The 18,358-nt window shown below is 33.8% G+C and overlaps 1 protein-coding gene across 2 annotated transcripts; it reads right to left on the bottom strand.

Annotated features, from left to right (window-relative positions):
* Window positions 1-201: 201 nt before the first annotated feature.
* On the bottom strand, window positions 202-18,049 carry LOC130629830 (uncharacterized). 2 transcript variants are annotated; one of them, XM_057443193.1, is made up of 15 exons: window positions 18,022-18,049; window positions 16,043-16,126; window positions 15,659-15,722; window positions 14,716-14,951; window positions 14,532-14,595; window positions 13,992-14,077; window positions 13,757-13,812; window positions 13,213-13,247; window positions 12,912-12,957; window positions 12,261-12,344; window positions 10,084-10,213; window positions 8,190-8,413; window positions 4,799-6,427; window positions 2,382-3,036; window positions 202-1,844 (listed from the first exon to the last, which is right to left on the bottom strand). In XM_057443193.1, exons 1-15 carry the CDS (start codon window positions 18,032-18,034, stop codon window positions 451-453), a joined length of 4,800 nt encoding a protein of 1,599 aa, XP_057299176.1. In that variant the 5' UTR covers window positions 18,035-18,049; the 3' UTR covers window positions 202-450. The 2 variants fall into 2 exon arrangements, with proteins under 2 accessions (XP_057299176.1, XP_057299175.1); XM_057443192.1 differs by lacking the exon at window positions 18,022-18,049 and adding an exon at window positions 17,208-17,569.
* Between the last annotated feature and the right edge of the window lie 309 nt (window positions 18,050-18,358).

The following is an 18,358-nucleotide window of genomic DNA, read 5'->3' as shown; positions in this document are numbered from 1 at the left end:
CAACGCTCAATAAGAATAAATCCCCTTGATACTAAAGATGGTGGAATTTTCTTTTGATTTGTTATTTAAAGAGGTCCATTCGATAAATTATAGGTACTCAAACTAGATGCAAAGAAATAACGTGCTTAGAAAACAAAAGTTGCAAGCTGTGACGAAGATCGTGAAAATAGATACTCGGCTTAAGATAAAATAACATTTCAATAATTTTCTATATTTTTTCAAAAAATAAACAAAAAAAAAACGATTTTTACTGAAGAATAAATTACCTACTAAATTTTCTATTTACAATGTAGAAGATACGGCGGGTGAACTATAATCGTATTGTGAATATAAAGTAGCAACAAAAATCTATTTGTTTAATAGCTACGACTCCTACTGTGCTACTGGAATGCGTGGATATGAATGCGTGCAATTATACAAGCTTATATTGTTGTATATAGAAAGCAAAGTTCAATTCTTGACTTCGTTTTCTTGTAGAAATGCCTGCAGACCTTCTGCTTCATTCCTTGGAATGACAGAATGAGTATTGCTATTTGGAGAAACATTATTGGTTTGTTTATTACTGCTCTCACGTTCGGTATGATTTGCGGTGTTACGCCTGTTTCTAATTTCATTTTCTCGTTGTTCCATTTCTTCAATTTCTTTTAAAATTCTTTGATCTCTGACGCAATGTTTGTACTCTTTTCCGACGATATCAATCCGCTTAACGTCACTACTCACGTCATAGTTGTTATTTCTGTCAGTATCAATGTGGTGGCGTTTAGTGGCGCTATTTACATCTGTTGTAACGTGTTTCTGTTTACCACCGCCGATAATAACGCCATTAGATTGTTTAGACTTAGGCGCATTATCTGTATCGTCGTAATCTTTACCAAACGTGTACTGCTTCAAATTCGCACCTCCATACGACTTAGGCCTCGGCGATGACTTCTCCGACGGTTTCTTTCTCAAAACTACATCGTCTGTTTTTGAACCGGACTGATTCATGAATATTCGCATTTTCTCCTTCACGCTTGGAATTTTAAGCTGTTCCTCCTCGGTTGCCTGCTCCTGTTTATGAACTGGAACAGTAATCTCACCCGTTGATGATAGACTTGTTGTGGACGTTGTTAACTGACAATCAGAACTTCCACCGCGTGAAGACGACAGACTAGATGCTTGGCTGTTGCTACGTACAAATCCATTCGTTTGGTTCGTGTTTTTAAAATTATTGCTTGCCGGATTCGACTTCTCAAATATGCTTCTTTGTTGCTTCACCGACTGGATGTGTTGGCTATCAGCATCTACTTGTTTGGGTGCGTGATTGACACTTTCTTTCTTCTGTTTACGCAATGCTGACGGAAGCATGTAAGCGTTGCCACGAGATTCGTCATCTTCAGTAGGTGAGAAGACCTCTTGTGTAGGTGTTTGCTCGGAAATAATCTCCTTTGGTCTTTGTTGTTCCTTTTTTACCTCATGTTTCACCTCCTTTTGGGTGGTGTATATAGGTTCAAGGAACTGGAACGGGTCTGATTTGTGATAAACCGTTTGAGGCTTTTTCGTGCCATCTGCTTTGTCTAGATTTTCTGTTTTAGGTGGAGGAACAGATATCTCGTTGGCGATATTTACATCCCTTTGTGTGCTAGGCTGACTTCGAGGTGTGGCTGATACTGTACTATCATCTTCACTCTGAACAAGACTTTCTAACCATGTTTTTCGAGAATGAATTTCGATATTTTCTTCTAAAACGTCCATACTTTTTGTTCGAAGTCTTTCTCTCTCTTCTTCTTCGTTTGCTTCCGCAACTCTTCTTAAAGATTCGGGGTCATCAGTGGGAAGCATTGGTGATCCGAACGCAATGAAATCTTAAAATAAATTATATAATAGTAAAAATATGCGCGCTATAGTATGTAGATAACAATTGGAATAAATTTTTCAATGGTTACTGGAATACATGTGTATATCTTGAAAAGGAAAACAAAAAATCACGGGTTGGAATTCGTGTTAGAAGTTGACATTGGTTGAAAGCAAATTTGTCTTTGTCAGCTCTATTTCCAAATGTTCGCAGTCAGTTTTTTTCAGAAAAACATCCAAAATGTAATAACCAACGAATCGAAAGTAGGCAACGAAATAATTATATTCCGTAAATTTCGTAATTTTCTTAAATCACAAACTTTTATCTACATAACGATAACCATAAAAATAAGGGATTTGCATTTTTCTTATACATTTATATTGTAATTTCGTTTGCAATATTTTCCCGCTACATCTCATAATTATTCAAGTTTTTTTGGCCCGAGAAATTGTCTACCTTCAAACGTTTTTGACCTTTCCAACTCGCACATTGGACGTGATTTCAGGCTTTATCTTAAAAAATGAAGCATCTATTTAAATTGTATTACCTGTAGATTTTCTTGCTTCAAGGTCTTCATATCCCCTTAACTTGTTAATTTCCACAGCGTCTCCAACTAATTTTTCCAACCATTCACTTTCTTGCTGAAAGGACACCTGTTCGGGATCGTTTCGATTTATCAACCCGGGACCCTTCTTAATGATCCTACCACTCCTTGTTCGAATAACTCTTTTGCCTTTACTACTTTCCAAGCCGCTTGCATCACTTTTCGATCTGATGAACGTTTGCCTTGCTTGTTCAGATTCAGACTCGTGAAAGAACATGTCGTCTGTTTCAAAATAATTGCCATGCGTTAACGGACGATTGGAATGTTCTACTTGAGAGCCGTCATAAATTTTATTCATAGCGTTGTATCTTTGGTTACTAAGTGTTTCCAAAGTTTTCCCACTGTTGTTTTCATTGGCTATCATACTATCCAAATCAACCGCATCATCTGATTGGCCAGCTTCTTTTCCAGTATAAAACAAATTCATATTTCGGTTTGATGGCAGTTCGTCTCCGAGATGTGCTTGTTTTAATTTATCCAACGTTGCTTTATCCAGCACGACGACTTTTCCCTCCGCTTTTTCCGAATGTTGACGTTGCCGTCTTCGAATGTCGAAAGCAACTCGCTTTTTTTCTTGCTCCGTTAAATCTGGATTATTCTACAACGAAAAAAGGAGATTTTTTAAGAAGTAGAAAATATGGAAGTTTCATAGTTTCATATTTTCATTTCTTCGTTCAAACAGAAATATTGTATCTCTGAAGTTTATAACAAATATTTGAACATTTATTTACGTTAAACAAATAATGTCTTTACATTTCAAATTTATTAGCTACTTGATCTAAGCCACATATTTTATTAAAAGATTTTTTTCAACTAAAAAAAAATCATTTAAATGAACTCCTGATATTTAGTTATACTAGGAACTCTTGATAAAACCTGTCACTGCTCACATCATCGCGTTAAGAATTAGAAAATGCAAAAAAGCGCTTAAATCTGATTAGGTAGCAATATAAACAAAAATAAATTAGCAGAGATTTATTTCAGAAAAAGAGATATGAGGCTGCAAATAATGGATTATGATAAATATTCACCTATATGAATGGATTATTTGCTGTACAAACCTTGACCGCAGGATCGTGTATTTCTGCTGTTAAGAAAGTTTTTTGAAAAGTTTTATGTCCGCCGCCATCATACTTTTCGATAACAACAAGAGCATCCAACTTTCAGTGATCAGTTTCACTCACTCTCCTCCCTTATAGTTGTCAGTAACAGTTAAATGTGTTGTGAATGAAAAAGAAAATAAGTAGGAGAACCACATGAAGATTTTTTTTAATAATAAGGTGAAATGTTTAATATACTTTAGAAAAAGATTTAAATATATATTTCTATCTTTCATTTATAATTAACAAATGCTGTGAAGATTAAAAATTTATTTTAAAATGTTTATTAATTTAATACGACATTTTAACAGCGCGTTTGATCATGTTGCTATGGTAATTGCCACTTCTGTACAAAATGCGCAAACGCAACTCGAGGGGTCTCTGGCTATAACCCTGTGGAATTTTCATTCTGTTTTGAAGCAATATTTAATAAATATTTGACAATGTTTTAAATCGGTACTTAAACCTAGCTTAACCTTATGATTATCACTTTAAATAATGAAACATACCGCCGTAAAAAGTTATTCAAAACACAGAGAGTTTCAATTCATATTTTCATATGATTCATATTTGTTCAATATTTTTTAATTTTTACAATCACTTTTGCTTGTTGCTTTACTTTTCACCAAGTTTTTTTCTAAGTAAAGGTGAGTTTTTACACGTTTCTTTTATAAGAAAAAAAAATTTAGCTTCAGCCGTAGGTGTTCTTATTTTTTCACATGTTCAGCCTGAAAAGTTTTCTTATTAATGTTCTTGTGTTTTCTTCATCTTGCCAAACTTCTGCCGAAAAAAGGTATTTCCACACGCTTTTTTGAGGGTGCAAAACTTCAGACTTGCAATTGTTCTTATATGGCTTTTTCATAAGAATTCTTTGTATAAGGCTGAATTTCTAGTTTTAAAAAATCATTAAAACACTCGTTCGGTCAGACATAAAATTCAACTAATTTAAAACATTCAATTTTACATTTTTTTTTTTTTGAAAAAAAATGACGTATTTAGGGCTTAAAGTTTTTTTTAAACTACGAGTCTTACAGCTACATTTTCACCAATTCCTATCCTTATTGGTCTTATAAATTTGTTCTTATAAAATATTGTATTTGCAGTAAAAATTTTCAAGTTTAAAAAAATTATATTCAAAAAATCCCGTTTTTCTTCTTCCAGTCTCGAAGTGTGTATAAAACATTTATGTAAAATAATGCGTTTCCAAGTTTGCAGGCGCCCTGCACAGAACCTAAAAGCAAGAAATACAAGTTTACCTACCTGCATTTCTAATAATTCTTCTAATGTCGCCATATTTCTTGCTGAATTAAATGATAACTGGCTAAGAATGTGTCGAACTTTTCTTTTATCTCGTTTATTGTTTTCAGATTCGTTTGAAATCTTTTTCAGGATCGTCTTCACGTCTTCTTTCTCGCTCTTGGTGTTACTTTCAACGCTTCTACTCTCTTTGTTATTGAACGAGATATTTCGAAGTATTTTGTTTACGGAATGATCTACAAACTGACCTGTTTTCTCCCTGTTGTTATCTTTGTTATGTTTGTTGATATTGTTGTTGTTATTATTGTTTACGTCCCACGTTGTCTCTCCTTTTAATGGAGAATTGTCAACAGAAATATCTTTAAAACGTACTTCAGGTCCTACTCCGCTTTTTGCTTTGTCGAAGTCTTCCTTTCTTTTAGTGAGTGTGGCACTACTGCTTAGTTGAATATCATCAACTGTATGATTTAGAGTTTGCTGATGTGGTAGGTGGTCACGTAGCAAACTTTTGAACAAAGATTGATCTTTGATTAATAATCTTTGGGGGGTTTCTTTGGTATAGGTTTGGTGCTCAAATATGTTTTTGGAGGAAGCAAACACAGACTTAGTGTCCAACTGCGAAAGATTACCGTCTTCGGTTGTATCCTCGACAGCGGTTTCCCCTGTTTTACTCGTATCCTTTTTTAGGGAATCCTTTCGCTCTGTTTGAGTTATTAAATAATTTTCTTTCTTTTCCTCACAAGCGTCTTTCTCCGCTTCCAAGCTTCGCAAATACTCCTGCTTTCTTTTAGCTAATGCTTCTTGCAGAGAAATATTTTTATTCGTTCTGTTGAAAGATTTAGTTGTATTATTCTCTTTTACTGGCAGATCAACAAACTGGTTATCTTTAATCAAAGTTGTTTTTTTATTGATAACTGTTGGTAAACTTTGAGGCGCAATCACGACATTTTTAGAATCAGACAAACTACCCAAATAAACTTCTTTATTTTTAGCTAGAGAAAAACTTTCGTTCTTTAGATTATGATGCAGAACGTCCTCGACAATGTCTTTCACTTCGCGATCTTCTGTTTCAGGCGAGGTATCGCTCGCGAATGACAACTGTTTGAATATATTTGCAAAATCTGAAGCTAAAGTATTCTCGGGCGAATCGGATCTTTTTCGTTTTCTTAACGAATTCCTCTTGAAGTCTTTTCTTTTCAAGGAGCCTCCCTTGGGGTCATTTGATGGATACTTTAAAGGGCTTGTTCTAGGTAAGGAACTGCTTTTGTATTTTTGATCAGAAAAATTCGAACGATGGTTGTTACGTTTTGTTGATTTTTCTATACACCTGCTATTAGATTCTGGTTCGGTGGGCGCTAATCTCGATCGCTGCGTCCTTTCTTTAGGAAAATTCCAAGAACGAAGACTATTTATTTTAGATGCTCTACCTTCACTTGATTCTTCGTTTTCTTCTAACTTTGTAAACAATGAATAAAAGTCTAATTCGCTTTCCTCTACCTTGAGATGCTTCTTCAAAATGAGATTTTCTTCGGCTCGTTTTCTTTTCTCGACTTTCTTTGGAAGCTTCACTCGTTCTTTATCCAGATCGAATAAAGAGGGAAAGACCTCCCCTTGTCCAACAGTAGCTTTCACCTATAAAATAATATCAAAATTCTAAAAAGACTGGACATTACTCTTATTTCTCTATTGTTCTAAACAACAGACGTATTGTTTTTATCCTAAAACCCCAGCTTTATATTCTTGTAAAGCACATTGTTATAAAAGAAGAAGCGTGTTAGAAAAAACTTGGTGTTGTGTTACGCAAAAGCCACTAATCTCTGTTTCTAAAGGCTCATTAAAGGCAGTTGCATTGAGTATAAAGTAGTAAAGCCTTAAAATATAGATGAGATAATGAATGTTGTAATAACACCCCTAATCTTTAAACTCCAAGAAAAACAGCATATTTCGCTGCTGGGAATTCTATCTTGGCTATCTTCATCTCATTAGTTATTAATGTTGCCCTGACAATCGTTTTGGCGACAAGCAATTAAAACTTTTATCATTGTGTAAAAGAAATAAGACAGAGCACAATTTTTTAGGTCAGCATTCGAGACAACGATATCCAATTTAACTTCAAGATTTTTTTCATGTAATTATACCTAGCTATGTGCGTTGCTAATTAAGAGGGACTTAGCAACATACCACCAAATATTTATGAAATTTTTAAAACAAGAAAATATTGATTGGAGTTTTGAAACAAGTTCTGACATAGTGAAAGTTTTTTTTTCTAAATAAGAAACCACATCATTAATTCGTAAAGTGCATATTCCCTTGTTGATTTTTATGTTGAAATAAAAAGTCAGATTTTGTAAGTATGAGACAGCATTTAAGAAAAGGAACTGTTATCATACACTGAACACTGAATAACAATTAGGCGACCCTAGTTTTATACCACAAGGCTGCTTTTTAGTAGTCGCCCTGTCAATTTATAAATTTACAATTTATTATTATTATTATTACTATTATTTACCCAGGATAGCCTCTTCAGTTCCTATTGGTACTGCTATCAACGAGGGTCCTGCGAAGGGAGTCCTAGCGCATTTAAAGCTCCCATTTGAGCTACGAAAGTCGTGGAAGCACAGCAATCGCTCAACTAGACAACCGCCTAAGATATCAATCCTATTCTCATGCTGAGCGCTAAGCAGAAAGGATAGATTCACACTTTTATAGTCTCTGGCATGACTCGGCCGGGGTTTGAACCCAAGACCTCCCGCACTGAAAGCGAACGCTCTACCACAAGGCTATCAGTTACTAATGCTATGCTATCAGTTACTAATGCTAATGCTAATGCTATCAGTTACTAATGTCACTCTTACTAAAATTGTTCTTAAAACAGGTTATCAACTTGAATATGGCTTCAAGATGACCAATCCAATGAAATTGCCATAAAAGTGACCTCGCGTTATCTATGCTTCCTGAGTTTAAAGGGTATACCGTTGCCTATGGAACAACTTTTCAAGCCATGCGCTCAAAACATGCAGTTGCAATGAGCATTTAAACTGAATTCCAAACGTTTATCGCAAGTCATGGCAAAATATTACTTGATAATTGTTTGAATTTGCCTGATTTTCCGAAAATTTTAACCCATTTGCACTTACAAATATACATTTTCGCGAAGAACAGCAATCGTTAACAATGATAGGAAGCCAGATCACGTGTCAAATGTAAATTGATTCGGATTGTACAGCATGTAACTACATGCTTTGGTTAAGCAAATTTAGAATTGAATCTTTAAGGAAATCAAATCGAGGGTAAATTATAGGTAAAAAAGTATATGGTAAAGAAATAATAATCAAATGAATGAATAAACATATCACTCATTATGCTGAAAGTGAGAAATGAACAACTAAGTCACCTGTTCGAACTCCTTGTTCAATTCTTTGAAGTCAGAGGAAGTTTCTTTTCGAAACTTCTCGATATCCTCCGTAAGCGAAAGCAATTCGCTTGTTAAACGTCTCTGCACGTCAGACTTCGATTTTCGGCGTGGTTCTAAACGTTTCGTGACCACTAACGTTTTCGAGTAATTCACAATGTTATCGCCAACGAATATTTTTTCCGACTCGTTTAATCTTTCAGGTTCTAAAAAAGATTAACAGTTTGCCAGATACTCATTTTTACTTACGTCATCATCAATTATTAACTTGAAGAGAACAGGTCTAGCGCATGTTTCTGGTTACTTATTTTCTGAACATAATTAATTTAAACGCTTACAGATAACGTATTTAAGAAACTTAAAACTCGATTAATTTATGCATTTAAAAGTTTTGTTCCATTTTTCTACGATGCGTATGTGCCAGTGTTACCTTAAGGACAAAAATTGATGCGGACTAACATGTGTTTAGATTACAGACACCTTAAACGAATTTTTTTTTACTCCTTTTAAATTAATTTGCTTCTTTTTATCAGAAAAAGTTAAAAGTGATGTTAAAAAAGTCAATATGTTAATAGCAAAAAAAAGGACACAATAAATAAATCAATAATACTGACACTCTACTCTTACCTGATCATTCCTTTGACTTAAAAAAATATTCTCTCAACACAAATGCTTCCGATTTTTTTCATATAAAAAATACCTATTTATTTAGTATTCGTGAATCTATGAATACCTAATTGTATAAAACAAAAGAAAAATTTAAGGGTTGGTTTACACGTGACAGTATAAAGTGTTTCTTTCTGACTCACTTTTTTCTGTTGACAAATACTGAAAAAAAATTGAAGATGTAAAAACTAATTGCCAACAACAAAACACCCACTTTCGTAATAATATCACATAACATAAAGCATTGAAAAGTTTGTTACTGGATGGTATATTCATGTTTGCATTAGCGCTAATAAAAATTAGCATGTAAAGCGGACCTTAGTTAGATGAGAATATACCAAAGCAATTACAGGCTTAATAAAAGGACAATTATATTTATCATGCAATGCATCGGATTTACAATACAACCGTAACAAGGGACTTATAACTGATCAACAACAATAAATATAATAGCTCTCCAGTGGAGTTATTTTTGCGACTTTTTTGTACTATTTTATGCTGGTTATAAAACTTCCTCTGCGGTGGTTAGTCGGTAGTAACGCATGACTAAGCGTAACTAACATGAAACTGACACAGTCTGTCAAGTTTGAGTATGCAATCAATATTTTCAATATTTTTGAAGAATACAAACTTTATTTAGTATAAGATAGAGGTACTGCCAAAAAAATATTAAAAACAGCATCAAGGCAATTAACATTGAGTGCATATTTCTCTCGCAGTTACATTATAAAAACCATGACCATATAAAATCGTGAAGTCCTCTGGAAAAAGTAATTACGTGAAGGTTTGGAACTTATGCACGCATTAGACGCGCTTCAGTTAGTGCATTTAAAATTACCATTGAAGTAGGACGCATCACTAATCACGTTAAAAAAATTAACACACACATTCAAATTTACACAGGGAATACGCCATTGGGATTTACGCCCACTATTATTTACGCCCTACATTATTCACGCCTTGTGCTATAAACTCGTGGCTTTTTCTTGAAGTCAAAGATTAAAAAAATGTTGGAATAGCCTCTGATGTTTCATTGTTTATGTTTCAATTCAAAACTACTACCTTAATTACTCATTCATTCTTTATTTGAGTAGCTACACAAGACAATAAAATAAAAAATAATCGTGATTTTGTGTAATTAAATCTATATATAATACAACCCATTGTGTGTGCACACGAATAGCTTTAATACTGAAAAAAATGTTCTCACCGTTGTACTCATTTTTCATTCTATCTATGCAGCTCCTCCAGCTTGTTGTTCCCGATCGGATAGAAGTGTGGTTGAAAAGTTCTTTTAAAGCTGGTCTTTCACGCAGTTTATGATCAGAGTTCCTAATTTCCTAAACAGAAAGCTACATTACACTTTAGAAAAAGCAATGTTTATATACAAAGAAAGAAATTACAACAATCTACAATCGTGGAATGAATTAATGCACCAGCTGCTGAAAATCTCCATTTTTGACACTAATGTTCTCTTAGGCTGCCGAAAAGATATTGTCAGAACAATTTTAACTGCGTTAATTCGATATTGGGTAACGAGGAATGTTGTTCCAGGCACCTAAGAAGGTGTCGCTCCGGACAGAATAATTTCCAACGCACCAATTCAATTGATTGGAAAGGAGGAAGAAACAAATGCTGTGGCAGTTTTTTGCAAAACACTAATAACCTTTCGAGTGTACTTTGGCTACAATTGGAGTTTAATTAAATTAACGCTGTCCTTTCTGAATCAAGCCAGGAAGGAAAAACTAGTAATTTTCTAGTACTGAAAACTAAATACAAAACAATAACAACAATTACAAGGAAATAACAACAAAGAGAAAAATATACTTGCTTTTCTTTTTTACACGTTTTATGTCGAATAACAATATTATTTAACTCCATGGTAGTTAATTTTTAATTAGACTAATTAGAGAACTGAGGGTATAATTAAACGATTTTGTCTTTTGCAATTACAATGCAAATCTCAGCGGTCTGCAAATATTGCATGTGACGCAATGCATGACTGTGAGTTCAGATTTTGATTTGTCTTTTTTGCTATGCCATGCTATTACCAGTTCGGCACATCAGTTGAGGATGCACATGTAAGAAAATCTTTAACTCGTCATTATATGCGAGAAAAAAGACCTATAAGTTCCCTACTAGGGTATTAAAGTTTTAAGACTCCTATGTCCCGATAGTATATAGTTAGTAAGGAGTATGGGCGATGGGGAGGGGGGTTTGAGGGACTCCGCCGCCCTGCCAGTATTTTTTTTCTGATGACTGTTTTTTGCTACGCTTTATGGCCAATAATATTTACTGAGCTTTTCTATTTTTCTATTGGACACCTGCGTGGCATATTTTTAGATCTAACCTCTCAGATTCTTAGATATTGGTCATTAGTCGAAACTATCCCTTGACGTTCTAAGAAATTTTTATAATCGGGAAAATATAATAACTTTCGTTTAAAGTTACAGCACAACTTTATTCCATTGAGAGGAATTCATTCTGCAAAATTTGTAAACATGATTAACACGATATCCCGATGATTTCGGATTCTAGCCAAAAATTGGGGAAAAATGAACTTTCGGGTTAAGTCGGCTGTTTTTTTTAAAAAAAAAAAAAAAATTATGCAAAAAAGGGGAAATAGTTACATAACTTCTATTTGGTTATCATAAACAGTGTTAAAATTTAAGTGGATAGTGGTAGTTTGGGTGAATTTCAGGCTTCTGATGACGTCATAGAAATAACATTGATTTAAGCAAAGATGTGTGACAAGTTTGATTTCATTTTGAAAAGCCTATCAACAGTTATGGAATGGGGAAACCGGTCATAAAAAAGTCAAGAAAACTGGAGAAACGGAACAATCAAGAAAAAATATTATATTTTGTCTGTTTGTGCGCAAAATGGAAGCCAAAATTACTCTTTAAAAAAGACGCGCAAATATTTTTCATTTATAAACTACTTGCGATGGACTTTTTCAAGGGTGCTAACAGCTGAAGTGTTTCTTATAAATATTATAAGCTTGCCTTAAGCAATGCCTATCGTGAGTTAATAAGCTCTAGCATTTTTTCGCGTGACTTCAAATCACTTTCCAATCATCCTCTGACGATTCACACTATCAAGGAGATAAGAATTGATTCGCTAAGTGGTTGTCTCTTTAGAATTATCGTAGTACCTTTTGTACCGTGTAAAGTAAAAGTCATAACATGGACAATTAACTGTAATAAATCCCCTTTATTGGGTAAAACCGCATCCTATGAAACATTATTTCCCATATGAACCATCTTGTTTTGTTTTTCGCAACAGGTCCTGCTCCCCTAGGTCCCGTTCCCCTTTGTTCCGCTCCCCTAGGTCCCGCTCCTCTAGATTCTGGTTCCTTGCCACAGCCCTGAAAATATAAGCACGTACGTCTTTTAACAACTGCTCCTTTCTTTTCAGTTGAATTAAGCTTTCTGTCAGTGCTTTTTGTTCTTCTTTTGAAATATGTTTGTTCTAAAAAAAGCATATTGTAACTTATCATTTATATTTAAACTTTGCATTCTGTTAGGAATCATCTGTACAGAAATAATAAATGCAGCCGCTGTGACGATAGACAAGAGAAAATATACACCGAAGCAAAATGTAAAATTGCTGGTGTTCTAATCCTTGATAACATGCTAAATGCCTCTGGTATTTCAATTCTTTTTATTCTGTATTAAAAAAAGTTTGTCATAGAACGCAATCATAAAGAAAATCGGTAATACTGTAAAAGACCTTTTCCATATTCATACATTTCTGAAATTATTTATTTTGATGCAGTAAATAGTATCGACATTTTTATTTACGGATATTTCGTCCAACCTTTTGCACTGTTAATTTTTAATAATGTCCACAAAGGTTGGACGAAATATCTCGTTATTATTTACTGCATCAAGTTAAATGCCTCACAAACAATGTTACCTAAATTGTTTTTGCTACGATACCGTTTGCCCCTACTCTCTCAAAACATCAAAATGGAAATGGAAAAAAGCTTCTCAAGGGCAAGGATATATTTGATGATATAATTTGCAGCACATTCACCTTTTGTACTTGAGTACTTTTCATCTCCAACTGTAATTCAATTAACCTAAAAGTAATTTAAAAAATATACTTAAATCGGGAGTATGTTAGCGTAGTTACCTCGCATGTCCTTTAAATTTGAGGATGACAGTTTGAGAGAGACGATAGCATCACTTCTCAGGAGTATTAAAAAAACTTACTGATAACAGTACTACCATATGGATATTAAAAAACACTATGCTAGGCAAAGTCGCTTGTATAACGTACTACAACAAATTGGCGGTGCGTTATTTTTAAAAAACTGTGTATACTTGAAACATACCTATTTTCTTTATTATTTAGACTCTCCTTTCGTAGCTGTAAAGAGACAATGTAAACATTAAAAAGTAAGCATACTTTGGAAGACATGGATGAATACTTATTTCTTTGATTGCTATGGTATGTTCTCTATCAACGCGAATTTAACATTTGTCTCCAAAAGGTAAAGGATGGATCATCTAGTCATTTTATTACTACCAAGACAGCTTGTATAAACAACATGGCAGTTAAAACGGATACTACCATTTACATAGCTATCAGTACCCGTAGTTACTGTAATAGTTGTACACTTAGTTGTATAAAGTAAAAAGTGCTTCCAGAAGAGAGATAGCCTTTAGTCTTTTGTTTACTATTTTTGAGTAAATAAACCCGTCTTGTGTCCTCGCAGAAACCGTTTTCGTTAACTTCAACAACATTCATCTAACTTGGACCAAAAACGGATAACGCGGAACTTCTTATGGAAGAGAGTATTCTCTCTTATTGCAACGGCTCTAGTGGTTTATTTAAGGCTTCTTAAGTCATTGTTTAGACAAAGGAAACAGGCATACCTTGGGTGGAAGAAGATTGTAAGCGTCGAGTACAGCTTTTGTCAAAGTAGTGTGACCTACGATTAAAAATATGTAACAAATGTACAGCTGCATAGATATCAGGTCGTCAGTAACATTACACAAAATATTCATTTTTATTTCGCATAATAAAATGCGATAGCATTCTATCTGAAATCTAAAGTGTTTTAAATTATGCCTGATGCGAATCAAGTCTCCGCAGAATAGAAAAACGTACTTGTTTTACAATAGATAGTCAAATGAAGCAGAATAAGAAACGCCTCATACGAAAAAACGCCATCGTCTCCAACGCCACTGTAACTCCTAAAAAAATTTAAAAAATTTAAAGACAAAAGTATTACAAGAGAAGCAACTTGTAATACGTGTACAACATTATAATCGTTTCAGGTAACAAGTTTTTCTATTTATATAGATCCCCTTGGGTACACTTTTTAATGGTTGTGTAGTTCAGGAATTAAAAATCTGTGGCAAGAAAAATGTTAGAAAAATTCGCCCACAAAGAAGTGGCAATTCCATTTAAACTGAGCTTTTGATCAAATGTGACAGTCGGATGAATCCATTATCGTGGTAGTTTAAAAAGTTGCTCTAATATTTTCAAGATGGTAATTTATTTGTTCGTTTTTGATTTTCAATTTTATTTTATTTCGTGGGGCAGTTGGGTAGACAAAGGGAGAAAAATTTAAAAAGTGAATTAAAAAACGGACAATATATCAAAAGTAAGGATTTACAATAAGCTGAAAAAGAAACAGTGTCTTACCAAACTCTGGACAAAACATCATCAGAAAGATTTGAACATGCCAAAAAATTTAACACTTTCCGTGCTTAAAAAAATCAGATATAAAAAATTTATTACACTTTGAATATCTTCTCTTTAACAAACTCTCTGAGAGTGGTGGGAATATCACCTAAGTTTCATAAGAAGCTTTTCACGTAACACCTACCTTTAATGTTCCCATCTACGTCTGGTTGTAACCAATAGAAGATGAGTTCATACGCTCTCGCTCTTTCATTGTTTATGATGGGAATGTTTACCTCCGTACACTGTTTGTGATTTGTCAGCGATTGTGGTAATTTTATTGGGATAGCCAATCCACACACAGCTGCTTGAATTAATCTTAAGCAAGTAGAAAATTCAACCAGGTTCATTCCTTCGTCGTTGTTTTCTTTGACAAGTTTCCTGAAACAAACATATCATTACCAAAGATAATGTCTGCATATTTTAAGTCTTCAATTAAACTAAATTAAACTCCAAACAGTAAAATTTAACATGTATTTACGCAGTTCGCGAGCTTTAATCCAGGAAAGTATGCATAAAAAGTGCCTTGTCCACAATTTTCCTAGGTAACTTAAAAGTACATGTCTTAAGGGACAAACCCTGTCACTAAAAACATAACATTTACCAATCTCATGAATGTATTCTTGATAAGTTTTACATTAAATGAGGCACAGAAGAGAAAAAAAAATTACAAAGGCAAGCACAATGATGAACTGCATCTTAAGTTATCATTGTGCTTTTTTGTCTCTTTTTTCAATGCCTCATCCAATGTAAAATTTATCAAAAATACACCAATGACACGAAGAAACAATTTTTAAGGAAGAACGACTTCGAGTTACTCGTCCGGGAAACCCACCTCCCCTCCCTCCCACTATTTTCACACCATGAATTGGGCGTTAATTTTAAGTTATTGTAGTCATTACATTTCAGTTAGCACAAAAACCGGAATAGCATCTTTATCTTCTTTTAGCTGCCCCAACGTGTAAGTCATTTTTGCCTGGAAACGCGTAACTATGGCAATAAAATTAATTTTTGACTTCGTTTTGCTGAACTGAAAATGATGACAAATGGAAAGAAAAAATCAGTTCTTTTTAATCGTAAAGTCTTACCATATTTTTGTCAAATCGTGTATCGGCAACTTTGATTGAATAAACGCAGATCGAGTTTTATGAGCTAAAAAAGAGGTTCAACAAAAGTAACAAAAGATATATAACATTCCCAGGAAGATTAGGTATTTTTTTAAAAAGATCAATATCCGCGTTCGGGACTGATTTATCTGATATTTACTTTATTCTTTTTTTCCCCCAAAATATATTTGTCTAAGAAAATTTTTAGAGGAAATTAGCCTTGTGTTGATTCATATAGCCTAACACTCGCTACTTAAAAATTAAAAATAAGTTAACAGGAATATTTTTGATTCCGTTATTGGTCACGGGAAGAGGTGGGGCGAAGTAAGTGATTGAGGAGGAGAACACATTTAATTGTCAACTTACCTGAAAGTCTGCCATTTTCAGGATTAAGACTGAAAAATACATTTTGATAGCGTATAAAGTCGTCTTCAGTGAATTCCAACAAACCTTTATTAAACAAAAAATGCATCAATGAACAAGAAATTAAAAAACGCACAACTACAAGAATTAATGAAAACATATATTACATAGTTTAAAGTTGTTTTTAAGTTAATTTCCATCTCTGTATCTGAAAAAATTGTGTGGCAATATCCTATAATTGGGAACTACAGTGCAGTATCAGTCAGGCTAGTGGCTATTGCAAAATAGCAAAAAATACACAAGGTATTCACTTTGTATGACTGCTGTAAGATTGTCCTAATGTCATGTTACAGCTGCTTTTCGAGCAGGTTTTGAGCCATCAACTGTTGTTTAATCACTGACAGGCTGTCTGCGGACGCATTAATCGGATAATAACATTGGTCTGTTTAACAAGTTTTTTCAGAAATTACACCTATACCAGTCGGTAAATCCACGGGTTCGCACGTCCTTTATATATCGTATTTCGTGTGCTACTGCTAGCGCCACATTCTGCGCAGAGACAGACAAATACGGGTATTATAAACGCAGAAAGTATTCCGAATTAGTGTAAAAACAGGATTAAAAATGAGAAATTATTTATGATTGAAACACAACAATGTAGGCACTACAAGACATAACCCAATGAGTTAACGGCGTCAAAACAAGGTTTAAATCCAACATCAGCAAGTAAATATATATATATTTGCAAGATTTTTTTTGTTAATTTTAGAGGGTTTTACCAGAAAATGACTTAAATTTCACTTTTAAACGAGAGTGGGACAATTTTTATTCTAAGTTGAGGTTCACTACGGCCAAATTGACTCAGGTGAAAATTTAAACCCGTGTCAAGTTTCCATGTAAACTTTGTCGAAGTTAAATGCGGTTTTCGTTCAGTAAGTATGCCAAAAGTCATGCTTTTAGGTCCTTTACAAGTCAGTCCAAAATAAAACTCAATGTGAAGTGAAACATCATGGCGTTCTTCATTGCGTTGTGGAATTTCAATTCAGTCACATTAATTGTAAATATATTGAAATTTTAAAGTAAAAGTGGAAGTAAAAACCTAAAAGTTTGTCTTACAAATCTTTCTATTTGAAAATTAAAGTAAAATGGTCTATATTTTATATCATACGTTTTTCTTTCTTGGTTGAATCAAATCCAAAGGTTAATTCTTCTTCAATTTGAATTTTTGGATTTCCTTCATGTTTATTAATCATGTCTGTCGGTTAACTTTCAGACATTTATTTCTAATTCGATAGCTGTTGATAACATTTTTACTATTAACATTAACATTATTACTATCCAAATTATTCCCACCGGGAAATTGTAATTATCTTAAATCATTCCCAGCATGTCTATATTAGCCCGGTCGAGCACGGTGGACGAGGATAAGAAAAAACTTGCGAGGGGCAACACAAGTTCAGACTAACATTAGTTCTGTCTTTTATTAATTTTCTACTTTAATAATATTAGAAAGCTTTTACACTGAATTTGCAGCTCTACAATAAGTGCGATGTTAGCTGAAATTATGCCATTTAGATAAATTAGTAAAACGCGAATATTGTGCTATTGTAGCTGCAACAGGATAGATAGACTGGATAGATTATTAATATATACAGTTCGTAAATACCAACATAAAAACATACTTGTAAAAAACATAAAAACAAAAACCTCCCTAGTTAAACGCTTGCAGCATTTTCATGACATCTGTAACTTAATTGAGTTCCCTTTACGCGACTTGCGTTCATATCAGCAGCAATACGCGGTTGGCTGACTAACAATACATAGCCTGCTAAATTTTAGTACCAGCGAAAAGAGGAACGTAACCCCGTTGAAACAGACCTCAGCATGTTTCCAGGCTAACAAAATAAACATGTTTCCAGGCTAACGCTGCAAACCTTTTATAACGCTAGTACATACCAAAAAAATAGATAGACAATACATACCTTGTTTTGACATGTTATTCCATTCAGCATGTATTGGTTGAGATATCTATACTACTCACTACGCAATTTTATGATTTCTCAAACTAAATCTCAAAATGCTCGCCATTGAAATACTCTTTTCCGCAGAGGCTATTAAGAGCTACAGGTTCGAAGTAAATCGATTCTAAATCTACGTAATTCTGACTCAAGTTTTTGAAAAATATATGGTTACTTAAATAATTTACTCTTTTTACAATGCAATTCCATAAGTGTTGCAAAAATATATCTTTTTTGTTACAATTACCGAACATTATAACAACGTGGTTGGAGAGTTTCCAACAATGTTAAACATTTTAAA

The sequence above is a fragment of the Hydractinia symbiolongicarpus genome, chromosome 2 (assembly GCF_029227915.1).
Source record: "Hydractinia symbiolongicarpus strain clone_291-10 chromosome 2, HSymV2.1, whole genome shotgun sequence".
In the NCBI taxonomy this organism is placed as follows: domain Eukaryota; kingdom Metazoa; phylum Cnidaria; class Hydrozoa; order Anthoathecata; family Hydractiniidae; genus Hydractinia; species Hydractinia symbiolongicarpus.
The sequence above is the reverse complement of the archived record's forward strand: the minus strand, read 5'-3'. Positions and strand labels throughout refer to the sequence as shown.